Raw genomic sequence first — 14,886 nt, forward strand, 5'->3', positions numbered from 1 at the left:
GACTTAGCATATCGGTAAAACTTAATGCACCAGATTTAAATTTGTTTTCTTGAGATAGGTGTTGTGATCTTCATTGTCTGTTATTCGAATTTTGATTTAATACCATATTTTCTTTACATTTTCAGTATCAGACAGTACGCACTAATTTAACGGCGCATATATAAAGTATGCATGATCGTGAAGAGAATCGCAGTACTTTATTAAATACAAATATAAGCATAACTAGCAAAACGAAGAACAAAGGCAACTTTGATGCACCGGTGTAAACAATACAGTATGCGGTACATTAGCGCTTCCACAAGCTTGTTAGTCATGAAATTCTTACATAGGGTTAATACACAGTAGATAAGTATGCAGGACGGTCAAAAAATTGTCATCTAACTTTAGCTTTTGATTTGAACTTCATGCCGCTGAAAAACAATTAGTTTAAACCGCCACTAATATCAAATAATTTTATTTAGACTAATATTATATCAAATTATTTCATTTATACTGTACTGATCTATGTATTGATCTATAACTCGACAGAACTGTAACTAACTGAAACAAACAGAAAATGGCGCTTGTTTTTTTAGATTCCTCTTGCAGTTGCTTCTGTAATTGTAACACCTGTCAATTCTTCAAAATTAAAAATCTCCACTCTTCAGCAACTGATTGTGATTATCATTACGCAGACGTACAAAATAGATATAAATACGTAATAGGATGATACTTTTGATTACAGTTTTTGGTGCTACAAACTACGAATGGTTCCAAACTACAGTATTTTTTAAAGAAATGTTGACATTCATTACATAGTATGTACACGTTTCTGTCATAAGCAAGCGCGCGTATGCATCAGAACCGAAGGAATGGACTAACTATAGAAGTACTTACATACACAAGAAACAACCTGGACCACACGAAAATGTTAGCTAAAGCATTTTACACTGATTATCCTTGGTGTCCATTGGCAGCTAAATAAAACTACATGTCGACAAGACGCTTCCCGGTTTTCGTTTTGTGACCTTAGCATTTTTTGCAGTTTTTGGTGATAGTCGGGTCGGTGAGGAAACAAAGTTTTAACAAATAGTTTCTTGAGTCATCAGCCGTAGATTCCACCCAGACCACCGAATCCAAACCCATAACTGCAAATGATTAACAAAATTTGTAGTGGAGCTGAAAAGCAACTCATTTGCATATGTATACAGAAGTTTGAACTACAGTATGTTTTAAAAAAACTGAAGCCGTGTCATTGCAATATTAAAACTACTGCATGTTAATTTAGCGCTCTTGCTGCATTATCGGTTTCCGTATTTCCAGCATTAAAAATGTGCAAAAATCTACGTACTTGTAACCTATCTGCATAATAGCGAGTACTGTTTGCTTGTAGGGCTGCTAAAGCAGCATTTTAGGAATATTAACTATGTAAATAGTATATGATTTGTTTCCATGCACTGCTTAAACGCTGTTACCCAAGGCCACCCAGTCCAAACCCTGGATAGCCTCCAAATCCAAAACCGGGATATCCCAATCCTGTAATAAATGCCGATTTACAATACGTATGCACAAAGTCGTGTATTGTTATGCAGTATTTGTCAGGTCCAGTACCGCCATAAAGTCCTCCTAAACCCAAACCATAACCTCCCAAAGGAAAACCAAATCCTCCCAATCCGTATCTGTAATGCAATGACAGATTCAACTTACAATAATACTCGTACCTGCAAAACGCTCCAGAGAAACATTGTGCAAAACAGGCTAGTCTGCGGGCCATAAACTACGAACTATTGCGTTATAATTACATACTGAAGTTCAGAGCAAGTGGCAAAACAGTGGATAACAGACCTACTGTAGTAAAGCTTGAATTAGTGAAATCCATGCTGCTAACAGGCAAGTGACATGTGTATTTATTTGCTACTTGTGTAAGACAAAAAAATCACAAGTATGACAAATTGCTGCATAAAAGAACAGAATACTCCTAATGAAATTGAAAATATGCATTTAAATACTTATTCGCAAAGTTTTGAGAATTTCCAAACAGCTAAAACTCCAAACAAAAAATCGCTAAAAAAGATAACAAAGAAACGTCGATTGACTGATGTTTTATTGAGTACTCGTAGTCAATGACACCTGTATCGTATACTGTATATGTTTTGGCTCAAGTAAAATTATACTTGTACGTCGTAACGAAGCCAGAACGAAATTTATCGATAACAAACTTATATGTACATCCACATTTCTATCGAATCCCACAAAACGATATCAAAGGTGAATCGATACAACATAACATTATTATTAATATACTTTGGTAATTCATATACATGGCTGACAACTCCCAAGCCCATAAAAATTAAAAAAGTCCTAAGATTATAGGGGGACAGTTTCCAGCAAATCCTGCGTATCAGTTTTTGCTAAACTAAACCGGTTCGATTCTGAAAGAAGTTTTAACTCTAACTAAAGAAGAAAAAACTATAAAAGTCATAAATTTTATCAATTCGAATGTAGATATGACATGCGCACTGACCCTCCGTAGCCACCATATCCACCGAAACCGCCGTATCCTCCATATTGAGCAAAAGTGACCTTAGGGATAAACGAGGCTATTATTACAACAATCCATATGCAATACAGAATGACAGCTTGATGCATTGTTGATGTTTTTTTCCAAAGCGCAGCGATAATGAGCACCGTATAGAACACGCAGCACTGATGTTGCGTTGAATGACCACAGAGGCGTCAATGCTGATACAAATCCGGTGTGAAAGAGTGGTTAGCCGTGCCGGTACGGAAATCCGTGAAACTAAATCAGGCATCATAATACCAAGATGCTTATATATTGTTTACAAGGCTTTTCGGTAATTGACAAGTAAACTTTTAAAGAGATAAGACAACGCTGCCGCTAAACGTGGTGGAGGCGTTGGTACAGACTGAAAATCAAATGAGAGTGACTTTATGTTGACAGATTTAGGGTGGAGCAAGAATTAACAACCCCGAGTCCGGCGTGCTGTAGTAACAATTCACAGCTATCAAGCAAATATATATTTACCAATTTACATGCACAATATGTTTTTAAGTGAACACTGTTTGTTTGGTTTATGGGCATAAAAAATTACATTTCATTATGCCACTTTCTGCATGGCTTTGTCTATCTGGCCAGCTGAAGTGCATTTGCTCATTGGCATAATCAGCACTGTTATATTTTCATGAGCACCGGTGTTGTAAATCGTATTGTATCTGCAACCACAACAGATGTTTTGAAACTGTATTATTTACCACTTTATCAAGGTGGATGCTATGAACAGAAATGCATAATTAAGCACCATTAGTAATAAAGTGCTAGCATAATCGCAGATCACTTTTCGGGGATCGGAAGAATAAAGCTGTGCCCTATAATGCTCATTGAAGGCATCGTGCTTGGTCTTTTACTGTAGTTTGATTGCTTTTTTTACTGTAGTTTTTACTGTAGTTTTTACTGTAGTTTTTTACTCGTTTTTGATATTGTGCTTTGTGAAACTCGCACTATCATGGCACAGCATTCGGTTTTGCACTTACTTTTAGTAAGGATATGTACGGTCAGTGCAAATTAAAACTGGTATCGCCAAATTGATTACTTTCGGAAATGACTTATATTGCCCTTTATTATTGATATTTCACTTTTAAAAAAGAGAGAGGTTCATTCTGTAGAAGTAAACTTACACTTACATGCTTACCAACTGTTTTAACTGCAAAAAGTTTGGCTGACACTGAAGATATTTTATATATGTACGAGTACGTTCAACGTTTGGGGTTGACACTTCAAAAGTGCTTTTGTGACCTTCAGAAAAGAATTAACAGAAGTCATGAGCAGCTATACCATTCGAAAGTAGCATAATTAAGTCACACGCAAAGTGAGGAATGCAACTTGCAGTCTGTTACCGATAGATTTTGTTTATTACATTATTCAATGTTTTTTATTGTTTTAGGGTTTATTCAGATGGAATTGCATTATTTATCTGCATAATCATTTACAGCTGTGTACTATAATACAGTACGTGTTTCGATCCTATACAGTACGTGTTCTCTGCATAGCCATCTCGATGATTATTAATTTAGTCTGTTGTTCAAATTCTGAACTTTTTATAAAATCAGTATTTTAGGTCCATCGATGATCAATCGGTCAAACACGGATGTCTAACAGTAAGGAAACACGTCTGGAAACATAAATAGCTTGGCACTCGTGAAGATTTGTAAATGCAGTTAGCATTGATTTACCTTTCAGTTCGGCGTCTCAAAACAGCCTGATAATGTGTTTTATTAATATCCAACTGCATGTCTGTAGTTAATTTGTCTAGCAACTGGTATTTTGAACTTACAAGCTGAAAATGCCAAGCAATGCCCGAATTGACCGGTGTCACCCGGTTTAAATTCATACTCTTCTGATGCTTTAAAATGCCGCTCATCATCATCCGCGTGGACACCGCACAACGCAACCGGCAGCCGAACAATTAACACCATCATCTGTAATCGGTATCCTTAGACCGAACCAGTTTAATGGCCCCAGCGAAGAAACAAAATGCAAAAAAATCTAATGGGAAAAACAAAGGCAGAAAAAAGTCGTCCGCCAAAAAAACCGAAGACAGTGTTCCACAACCTGGCTATCCGTACGGGGCTGAGCCGTGGGTAGAAGCGCAACCAATCACACTGCCGGAAACGCCGCCTGGGCACATTCGAACGGTCATACCCACTGGCCAGATTATGCCCACATGGACGTTGGTCGCCGGAGAATTATTACGTCAAAAAATTCGTGACGTCAATAATGAAGCGATGATTAACGATGCGAAGTGGCAGGAAAATGTTCGGTTTCTCAAAGATAAAATTCGCCAGTTGAATGAAGACCTAACCAAGCAAACAGCTACGAACAACTTCATGCAGACTTTGTTGACTGTTAACGAAAAGGATGCCGGTGGTGCCATTCAGGAATTATCTCAACAAGGAAAGAATTTAGAGGCACAGCTGGAAACGGTTGAAGGTCATCACAGAAGGCTAACGGCTCACTTAAAGCAACAAAAGCAAACCGCAGATGCAAACAGCCATGCTTCGATTATTGCATTGGAAAAAGAAATTTCCGGTAAAAACATTACACTCGATACTACAAACTGCAAAAAACTTGTTTAGTGTCTTATTTTGACAGAACAGCCAGAGATACAATTCTCCAGCAACTGACCGCAGAACACTTGGAACTGCGCCGCCTGGAAGAAGATCGAGACACTCTGCAGTCATCGATCGGCGAGCTGCGTCGAATGGTATATAAGAGTGAGAAAGGTCATCAACGTAAACTCATGATGGCCGATCAGCGGCGTCGCACCGCGCAGAAGAAAGCCCAGGAAGATGCCGAAGCTAAGCTGCAGCAGCTGGCGAAACGAGGGGCCAAAGCGGCACTGGACAACATCGCGCAACAAACTCAGCAGACAGAAAATGAGACAGCCGAAAGCAGCTTGTCATTTCGTTGGATCTGCGAGAAGGTGCGAAGGAAGCGCGATGAAGTGAGCGATCTGCGAGCGCTGCTGGATGAACTGATACTGGACCATGACGCCGTCGTATCCGCCTGCGAGGGGAAGATCCGCGAAGGCAAAAGGTTACGCCGGTGTATACAGCAACTCGCCGATGTTATACATGACACGGAAACGGAAAATAATACCGCTGCGATCGAAATGCATCGCGACTCACAGGACATTACAAGAGCCATTGAACATACATTTTACGATCGCGATAAACAGATCAATATCTTGACAGCAACGAAAACGGCATTGCAGACCGAGTTGCAAAAGGAAAAACGCATCGTTCGTCAGCTCATTACCGAGCGTGAATTGGTGGAAAACTTCCTCATTTCCAGTCTAATGGAAGCAAGAAAAATGAAGACTCACATTAACAGCGATCAAGATCGCGAAGCAGAAAGAAATTACTTTAAGCAATTGTGTTCGGCATGGAAAGGTCACCAGTCATATCCACCTTTTCAACTGACGCAAAGCATACATGTAAATCAAACGCTGTTGCGCTATGCGAGTGCCAGGATACCGTTTCATGAGGATATTTCCCAGCTTAACTGGGCAGAAAAGGAAACTGTTCTGCACATCTTGTTTCGTTACCTTTGCGAATATCGTACTTACGGACGAAGCGGCACACCTGTTAAAGTACATCGCAATAAAATATAAGCCTAATTACGCTTTATATATGAGCGATCGTATAATCTAAATATTTTAAGGTTGTATCATGTATGCAGTTTACAATTAATTAAAAGATGTCTGCCATGGTGAGTGGAAGGCGCTGCAGGTATGGCCGTATGGGAGACGTACGGATCTGATGCGACCGCCATTACGGCATGTACGTATTTATAATTGGTTGCCAATCCTTGCCACTTACAGACTTATTTATTGGAGCTGGTAAATACCATGTAACAAAATGCACTGCCACAATGGAGATTTTTCCGAAAACGCTGCGGTAGAAATCGATAGCACCATTTCATTGTTACCGAAACTCTTGACAATTTGTTACAGTGGAATACGAACTAGCACTACTTTACTTGTGGTGCTTATGTGCATTGTGCAGCACAATGCAGTAAAATACAGGGGTGCCGGGCCAAGTTCGGACAGTTAAAAAAATTCCTCTACTTCTACCAGTGAAATCTAAATTTTTTTTACCACTTTTGCGTGATATTAAATGGTCTGTAGCACCTTAAAAATTTCGTTTCCATGCAAAAAGATGAGGCTCAGAGAATGGGAGCCAAAATTCAAATTTAATTTTCGGTGCAGAAATCGCACTGCTTACTGAGAAATAATCAAGTTCCTTCGACAAGTATTTAAAAATTGGAGGTGAATGAAAAGTTTTAAACGATAGCATGGCCATCTAGCGGGACTTTCTTCCTACCCTTTTAAGCACTGACATCTGGTCTGCTGCTATCAGTGCTCTTGGCAACCGCATTTCTCTAAATGTGCTTCTTAACATACAAGTCTATGGGAGATAAGTCTTACTTCGAGGTTACCGCGGACCCTGATGGCATGAGTTCCTTTGCTGACCCCTGACGGACACCTTCTGGGTCACTCAACAGTTTTCAAGAACCTTCACACAGAAATGTCAACTGCTACATTTTTCAGAGGTACAGTTTTAAGCGCAAGTAAAATGACCACTACCCATTCCTAAAATCTCGTCCTGCCCCTTATTATTTATTATCATAGCGAACATTTTCAACTTTGATCCTTTTGGATTCGCAACTAAAAGTTGTACTAGAAAACACAAAAGTAACAACAGAATTTGCGTATGGTGATTTTTTAAAATAAAATTTGCACAACTGTCCGAACTTGGCCCGGCACCCCTGTAATAATTAAGCAAAGCCATACTTCAGTCGACATACCGCCTGCAAACAACACAGCTATAGCCTATTATCAGTTTTAAAACTGCATTCGCATCATCAGTTCACTACATCCTGCGGAAGCCAAAAGAATTTTTTCTATCTCACATCAAGGAGAAGCACCGCACAATTAAACAATTTATAATACAGCATACACGCTCATAGTCTCCCAACAGTTTCTGGAAACTGGCAAAACATGAACGTGAATAAAAAGTGAGAAATTACCAAATGAGCAAAACTATGGAGAAACATGCCAAAGACGATTCAACGAGCCAGGACACAACTTTTCCGCTGCATAAAGAAAGTAACACGAATCTGTCGGCTCAGCTTGCCGACATTCATCATTTGCACACGACGGACTGTGGTTTCCTCAAATTCCTTTCGAATCTCACATAAATTAGGCAGCTGGTCAGCGGAAGCAGTGTTCAACAATTTATGGAAGGTCTGGGACCAAATCTCGGAATACGAACGTTTGAAACTCTTGGTGATCTTCCAGATACCACCTTCTTCGTAAACTTTCATGTACTCTCCAAACAGCATGGTGTGAATGACATCCAGCACTCCGTACAAATCAATCTCGTATGTCCACGGCCGTCCCTGTAGGATCTCGAAACCTGCCGTAGTTTTCCCTTTGCGCATAGTGGAAAACGTGGTGCCCGTTTCAAACAACGTTGTATCAATCCCACAACCGAAGTCCGTTAGGACCGCCGATGGAATGGCAACAAATTCTTCCGCACTTTCAGCGAGCGACATTTCTTTCAGACCTTGAATAAGGAAGTTATCTGCTTTGATATCGCCATGAATAATGCCGATACTATGCAGACTTTCCACAGCCCTCAGCACATCCAACGTCAACTTCATGCACAACGGTTCCGGAACAGATTTTTCAGGAGAATTCTGGAAAGCTTTGACTAGCTTAAGGATGGTGTCGTGTTCGAAAAGTGGAAGCAAATTGTAGGTACCATCATCTTTCAGCCGGAAGAACTGTTGAGCATTAATGATATAGGGCAGGGACTTTTGATAATCCGCCGAAGCGTTTAACCTCCGCAAGATTTCGCTATGAATGTACTGATCCCACCAACCACTTTTGGGCTGAACTTTTAGTGCCCAGGTATTGCTGGCATCACTTCGACAACGGACCCGGTACACGGCGGCATACGATCCTTCTCCTAGCTTTTCTTCCACAATGTATTTGCCATCCAGTCTAAAAACAACATCCAAATTCCAAATCAAGCGAAATTAATTTAAGAACAGTATCTCTGAAATTAATAGCAGAATAACGGGTACGCACAATTGCCTAATCTCTACAAGTACAACGAAAAAATATCCGTCTTGATCCTGCTGAAGTCGCCAGAAGTTTTTATTTCACGACAGCACTTACATACCGATAAACTATAATTGACTTCCTCAAATTAGAGTCATTCAGCCATACTATGTATTTACCTAAGCACAGTTCTTCCGGAGACAATTTCTGGCAGTTCGGCATCCAACATAATGACCAAAGGATCTGTCTCAACCCGGACCCGCAGGCGCTCCTTGAACGACTCCATAAAAGAGGCGCAGTAAGGATCGACGGACACTGACCTCTCTTCTGCTTCATCAACTGCTTCATAATTTCCGGTACTTTTTTTACTTCGCAAGTGCATGGAGATGGTGCTGCTGGCATTGCTTGAAGAGGATGTCTTATTCTCACGACTGCCTTCCAGTATAGGACTCAGCGGATAGTAAGATTGTCGCCGGCGATAATCATCAGGAGACTGACCCGATATACCACTTGCTTCTGGATCTTTCAGTCTTGTTTTGGGCGTTGATGCCATGCACTTTTCAAAATCAATATGGTCGAAAAACTGACTTTCCGATTCCAGCTGAATAGTTTGATCAAAATAAGCCAAACTTTTCCGTGTGGAACTAAATTCGTCCGCGAATCCAGGGTTCAAACTTTTCCGCGCGGTTATCGGATCCGGTTTACAGACGTCTTGTGGGCTGTCCATTTCAATAGCGGCATCATGTTCCACTTTCACAAATATCCAATTCTCCGGACTTTTCTTATTGTAATCGTCGTCCTTAGAGCTGCCCGTGTCCTGACCACTTAATTCGAGGACGGCCTCAGATCCTTTCTGGTTGTCATCCAATTTTTCCGGAGGTGTTGAGATTTCCACTTGACGATTACCGAGCTCTTCCACAGTATCAGAACAAAGCAACCTTTCATCCGCATCCGGAATGCATACAGCCGCAGGAATGTCGGCAACTTCGTCCTGAAAAATCTCAAAGCCCATGGGTGAACTGTGATTGTCAGAGGGGCGAGCTTCTGGAGAATCTTCGTAGATAGAGAACATCTCACAAGTTTCACCTCCCATATCAAAAGACCGCCGTTCTCGCTTGACAACAAAACTGTGTCGCATTGGAGAACGGTTATCACCGAAAGCCCTTCCTGCATTTTCATCATCCGTATCTAGCAACCCAGATGCCGCAGACCTTTCCCTGCTTGTCCCGTTCAAAGTCTGATTCCACATAGCATTGATGGCAGGATTAACCGGATGCTCTGACCAACTCTGGCGTCCACTGAGAGGCTGAGAAGATTGGTACGGTCCCTGGCTGAGTACGATATTGTCTGACTGTTCCGGGTTCTCATTTCCGGCAAAATAATCTACAAACATGTGACTATGATAAATGTGGTTGCAAAGAAAACACACGGAACCATTACCGTTTCTCATTCCTGTTTGGTCTTCGGAAATTCCGTTTTGCATCTCTTCTGGTAGCTGTCGCTGTTGGATAGCGCTCAGTATTCGCCCTGCAACTTCGTGCATCATATTTACCCAGGCCGTAGCGGAGTGATGTTGACTTTCCGTGATGCGCTCCAGACGCCGCTGAAGATCGTATGCAAAGTTGAACATACAGTCCCATGCGTCCATATCATTTCTATTGATATCTTTGTGTAAAGCCGTTAAACACGAGCTTAACCCGTTCGCGATACTTTCCGTGACAAATAGATCTTCTTCATTGGACTTGTGGACATCAGACGCCAACCGATACTGCTCCTCCGCCTCCAGTTTTAACTGATCGATTTCCACTAACTTCTCACCAGCTTCTTGCAGTTTCTGTTCCAAAACTGCATTTTTTTCGTGAAGCAAAGCTATTTTATGATGAACATCCTGCTGCAAATGGTCTAACGCCCCACGCTCCTGTTGAAGCGAAATCAGTCTTTCATCCAAGACTTTCTGCTTTTCGGCGAGTTCGACCAGCACGTTTCTGCGCTCATACTCAGCAATTTGACGTTGATTCTCGGCCGCAGCCAATTCCAACTTTGCAGCAGCTAATTTTTCAGCCAAAATCTTGTCAGCATCCTCTTTTTGCTGCTGGCTTTGTCGGGTGCGGCGATAAGATATACACAAGGCTTCTTCTATGGACAGCTCCTGAGATTCTTGGAATAGAGAGTAATTCCATGCGAAAACCTGCCCATTTGGTGCAGGGGGAGCTGGCTCATACGGGATATTGCTACTGCATGGTAAACGATCGACGGCGGGCTCACGCTTCTTTGCTCCCGGATCTTTATAATTAAGCACGCTCCAATCGACGGAGCAAACCAAGCCATTCGAAGGCGCCACTGGTGTATTTAGAATACTCTCTAACGGCTGCTCCTCTTTGACGGAATCCCGGCTTTTCAGTCCGCGGTGATCTGTTATGGGTCGGCGAGATTCTTTCGCTGATTTTTCCGGTGGATCGCGGTGGATTTCAAATGGATTGTCTACCCTAGCCGGGACGATTTTCACCGCATGTTTATTTCGAGATTTTTCGAATTTGGTGACTGCAATCGTGTTTTCCCGTTCCTGACTGGTTGACGGAAATACTGGTTCTTCGGGTGCGTGGGGCCGATCGCTTTTATCGCCTGCATCGTTGAACACACTGACCACAGTAGGCTTCGTAGATTTTTGTTACTGGAACAGCTCCGACGACTCCTTTTGTCGTTTCTAGAAAGATGTGCAATAAAGCATTATACGAACGCATTTTACGATTAATACGGCACATAGCAATTACGGTATTTACGATAAGTTCACAAACTGGTCACTTCAACGATACTGCAGACTGAAAGTAGTACTGCCGGATAGTACGTTCAAACATATGCCATAATTAATTAACTTTTCGTATGTTCATATTTCCATCAGCAGGAAAGGCAGCCGAATACAGTCTTCTCAAGCACCGAGCGTCAGCGATCCACATAGAACTTACGGAGTTTACTGTCTCCAATGCGGTTAACCGGTGCATCGCCTTTGTCCTTCCCTACTGCTTGCAAAGCTCCCAGGGCTGTTCGTTCCTCTTCCAGTTCATCATCAAATACTGAAAATGCTTCAGGGTCCAAAACCAAAGCTCGGGCATCCCGATCCAACAAGGCTTTTTTACCAGCCTGCAGTCGCAGAACGTGATCCGGACAGCCGGCACAGGCAGTAATGCCCTTGTCAAGGATTTCTTCTGCTTTCAGTGTGGCTCTCACCGATTCCAATTCCGATGCCCAGGCAAGGTAAAAAACAGGGGAAAGCGTACCGATCTACAATCACGCAATTTCAGAAAAGGCTAACAAGTACAGTAACAACTATAGTACTATAGAAATTTTACTAATCCGAAAAATGTAAAAAGACTTGATCAGTTAATATTAAACGAAAACTGGTTGTAAATACTTAACTTCCTTAAAGGTGCACGACTGTGTATTGCAGAACCACAATTACGATGGAACCGAATTTCGCTGCACAAGCTGGGATCGCTACCGTTACCGTCTTACCTGTTGCTTCTCCATAAAAGAAAAACTTTCCAAAACCAACTTTGGATCTTTAGTCGCAAATTTAATCCAAATCTTCACAAATCGTTCATCCTGAAAATAGCGCTTGCTTTCCTGGTCACATTGCAGAAAATGCTGACAGCATCGCGTCAGAAGCTCATTGTAACCGCTCTCCTTCCCTCCCCGTGGATAATTGCTTTCCACCCACTGAATATACGCATCCCATTCTGCAAGAGGATCATCTCCCGCAGGTTCAGCAATACGCTGCTCAAACTCCTGTCGTTTTGCATTCAGTTCCAGCGTTTTCGTCTCACTGACATCGGCCAACGATGATACTTGTCGACCCTGGCGTAGAGGCCGAATGTTCTCCTTGCTCGTATCCCAGTCTTCACTGGCCGCCATCTATCTGTACAAACAGGGTACGACCCTTATAATATGGAAAAAATTTACGAAATTCCACTAACAAAGATTCAAAAGCAAATAACAAGTCTATTACAACACATGATAAAAAATCAGATATATTACGGTCTACGGATATTTTAATCGACAGAAATTTAATTAAATTGGAAAAGCCAACTCTTAACAGTCATTGTCAACAAATAACACATTCCTTTCCAAAGTAAATAAGTAAAGTTATTCCACAGTACCATCTAATTTACAATTAATTAAAAACAAAATGAGCTTTCAATACTCACAACGGCTTTCATTAGCATTCATTGGAGCACTACTGCATCAGCCATCACCAAATCAGGACTAATTATAATAAAGAAGAACTATAATGTTGTAGGACTAATAAAGACTGCCACCGTACCTGAAATTTGATCAGCTAGTGAGGAGGAAGATTATGCTGACAATCCCATAGGTTCGCTTTTTGCAATCCCGTTTAACGCTTTCAAAGTGAATACGAAGTCAAAATTAAAATCTAAATGGAAACTTGAAGCTAAAAGGTTAAAAATTCATATGAGCACCCGGATCCTGCAGAACGGCAGCAGAAACTAGAAATCCTCCGCACAAGGAAAATAACACACACGTTGCGCAACCGGGCGCGCACGTGCATCCGATTGGGGCAATCGTGCATGTGCGTGAATTAATCCCTGGCCGGGCGCATGGAAATCATAACCCGATTTGAAATTTGCAAATATTTTTGACTTTTCAGTTTTCGTAAAGTAGCGTATTTTGTTCCTTCTTGATTCACATTTTGTTTATCATATAATAGTGCGATTTTCCGGAACGGGAATTCTGCGCCATGGCTAAACATGAGGTATGTTAAATCATGGGCGTGCTACTTGCTATTAAAGCTGCTGCTTCGTAGTTGGGAACTATGCGTAAGTAAGGACTACGGTCTATGCAGGAGATCTTACGAATTTTCTGTTTTGTGACTTTTGTCGCTTTGTTGTGAATTGGTCACAACTCACAAGGGTATTCTTCACCGTAAAAAAAGATAGAAAATTTAACTGAAATGGACGACTAAAATTTGTTGTTAGATTTGAATGCATCCAGGCTGCACATGGCATATTGACCCATCCCATATTGCCATATTGTCCGTCCCATCTATATTCTATACCATTATGGCATTATCCTATCCGAACTTACAGTAGAACGACTGTTAAATATTAAAATTGTCAATCGAATTTTATTGTCTTATGCAACGGGACGCTGTCCCCTCAAGGCATTGGATAATTGACACCGCAGAAGATAAAATCATCATCGTTTTATTCATGTTGCATTATCAATGTTTTAGGATGAGCCACAAGAAGAGGAGGGATTTGTGGTAAGTTTGGTTTGCGTCAAAGACTACCATTTTGTTTCGGGGTTAAGGTTGTGACCATTGGTCGTATTCCACAGGATCCGCAAGCTAAGCTGAGGGAAAAATGCTCGGCCAAGCCCGACTGCGCTAAACTGTCTCAAAGGCTGGAAGAATGCAACGAAAGGGTGCGAGGGCGCATAAAAACCAGTGAAACCTGCCATGAAGAAGTCGTTGACTTGTTTCATTGTGTGGATCATTGCGTAAGGAAGAATGGATTTTAAAATTTAGAATTTAGTAACTGATTTATTGACGTAAACCGAATTTCGCTTATTTATTTTTAGCCCTGGGTTTCGGAGTTTGAGTAGACTTTTTAATTCATCTTACGTTATTGGTGTGTTTCGTTTTCTCATGTTTCTGCATAGCATTCTTCGCTTTTCTTGGTTTTTTAATGTTGCAGTTTGGCCATTTTGCTTCCTTTTGACCATTTGTGCAGTCCTGCAATACTTTATTATTATACTGCAAATAGTCTGCAATACTTTATTATTAATTTCTCATCATGATATATGACAGTGTGAACCTTTGAGTGATTTTCTTATCAGACGGTTGCTGTCGTAGGTTGCCAAAGATTTGTTCCACCATTTGAAATAATCGCATTTCGGATTGGATGGAGTCGTACCAGTGGTACCACTAACTGACTAACATTACTATTATCATTTGGATTTTTGCGTATATTTTGCTGTTGTGTGTTCTGCGGATAATAATGCTGGATTTGTCAGTTGTTTGAATATGACGCGTGTACTTGTACAACGGCGCGAAACATCTTGTTTAAAACTTTATGGTTAGTGTTGATAAAATCCAGAAATCTTTACTGTACAGTACCATAATATTGCGCAACTCTGTACAATATGGCATACCAACACTCACTCATTCTGCCACCAGTAATAAGCAGTTCTTATTGGTTAGATAAGTACATACGTTGTTTATGTGCGCTTAAAGAAACCCTTA

At 41.1% G+C, this 14,886-nt stretch overlaps 4 protein-coding genes across 4 annotated transcripts; 2 read left to right on the top strand and 2 right to left on the bottom strand.

Annotated features, from left to right (window-relative positions):
- Positions 1-185: 185 nt before the first annotated feature.
- Positions 186-2,756, bottom strand: LOC129591287 (glycine-rich protein-like). The gene is made up of 4 exons (XM_055486886.1): positions 2,504-2,756; positions 1,591-1,658; positions 1,455-1,515; positions 186-1,127 (listed from the first exon to the last, which is right to left on the bottom strand). Exons 1-4 carry the CDS (start codon positions 2,626-2,628, stop codon positions 1,085-1,087), a joined length of 297 nt encoding a protein of 98 aa, XP_055342861.1. The 5' UTR covers positions 2,629-2,756; the 3' UTR covers positions 186-1,084.
- A 1,559-nt stretch (positions 2,757-4,315) lies between these two features.
- On the top strand, positions 4,316-6,170 carry LOC129591277 (uncharacterized). Its single transcript, XM_055486875.1, has 2 exons — positions 4,316-5,086; positions 5,155-6,170. The coding sequence occupies exons 1-2, from the start codon at positions 4,510-4,512 to the stop codon at positions 6,168-6,170; spliced, it is 1,593 nt and encodes a 530-aa protein (XP_055342850.1). The 5' UTR covers positions 4,316-4,509.
- A 1,227-nt stretch (positions 6,171-7,397) lies between these two features.
- On the bottom strand, positions 7,398-13,104 carry LOC129591403 (mitotic checkpoint serine/threonine-protein kinase BUB1 beta-like). The gene is made up of 7 exons (XM_055487039.1): positions 12,946-13,104; positions 12,830-12,887; positions 12,138-12,536; positions 11,580-11,906; positions 10,068-11,280; positions 8,807-10,010; positions 7,398-8,567 (listed from the first exon to the last, which is right to left on the bottom strand). Exons 2-7 carry the CDS (start codon positions 12,845-12,847, stop codon positions 7,628-7,630), a joined length of 4,101 nt encoding a protein of 1,366 aa, XP_055343014.1. The 5' UTR covers positions 12,848-12,887; positions 12,946-13,104; the 3' UTR covers positions 7,398-7,627.
- A 145-nt stretch (positions 13,105-13,249) lies between these two features.
- LOC129591288 (cytochrome b-c1 complex subunit 6, mitochondrial-like) lies at positions 13,250-14,784 on the top strand. Its single transcript, XM_055486887.1, has 4 exons — positions 13,250-13,395; positions 13,876-13,905; positions 13,980-14,141; positions 14,497-14,784. The coding sequence occupies exons 1-4, from the start codon at positions 13,381-13,383 to the stop codon at positions 14,527-14,529; spliced, it is 240 nt and encodes a 79-aa protein (XP_055342862.1). The 5' UTR covers positions 13,250-13,380; the 3' UTR covers positions 14,530-14,784.
- The last annotated feature ends 102 nt before the right edge of the window (positions 14,785-14,886 follow it).

This window comes from Paramacrobiotus metropolitanus, unplaced genomic scaffold (assembly GCF_019649055.1).
Source record: "Paramacrobiotus metropolitanus isolate TYO unplaced genomic scaffold, Prichtersi_v1.0 Parri_scaffold0000045, whole genome shotgun sequence".
Taxonomy (NCBI): domain Eukaryota; kingdom Metazoa; phylum Tardigrada; class Eutardigrada; order Parachela; family Macrobiotidae; genus Paramacrobiotus; species Paramacrobiotus metropolitanus.

Excerpts from the sequence above, each read along its gene's own strand:
- LOC129591287 (XM_055486886.1), bottom strand. The coding sequence starts at position 2,628 with ATGCATCAAGCTGTCATTCTGTATTGCATATGGATTGTTGTAATAATA. Across the intron at positions 1,516-1,590 it reads TTTAGGAGGACTTTATGGCG|GATTGGGATATCCCGGTTTT; the intron begins GTACTGGACCTG and ends CATTTATTACAG. Across the intron at positions 1,128-1,454 it reads TTTGGACTGGGTGGCCTTGG|TTATGGGTTTGGATTCGGTG; the intron begins GTAACAGCGTTT and ends AATCATTTGCAG.
- LOC129591277 (XM_055486875.1), top strand. The coding sequence starts at position 4,510 with ATGGCCCCAGCGAAGAAACAAAATGCAAAAAAATCTAATGGGAAAAAC. Across the intron at positions 5,087-5,154 it reads ATTGGAAAAAGAAATTTCCG|CCAGAGATACAATTCTCCAG; the intron begins GTAAAAACATTA and ends TTGACAGAACAG.
- LOC129591403 (XM_055487039.1), bottom strand. Across the intron at positions 11,907-12,137 it reads CTTTTATGGAGAAGCAACAG|ATCGGTACGCTTTCCCCTGT; the intron begins GTAAGACGGTAA and ends GCGTGATTGTAG. Across the intron at positions 10,011-10,067 it reads CCAAACAGGAATGAGAAACG|ATTATTTTGCCGGAAATGAG; the intron begins GTAATGGTTCCG and ends ACATGTTTGTAG.
- LOC129591288 (XM_055486887.1), top strand. Across the intron at positions 13,906-13,979 it reads AAGAAGAGGAGGGATTTGTG|GATCCGCAAGCTAAGCTGAG; the intron begins GTAAGTTTGGTT and ends CGTATTCCACAG. Across the intron at positions 14,142-14,496 it reads TTCATTGTGTGGATCATTGC|GTTGCCAAAGATTTGTTCCA; the intron begins GTAAGGAAGAAT and ends TTGCTGTCGTAG.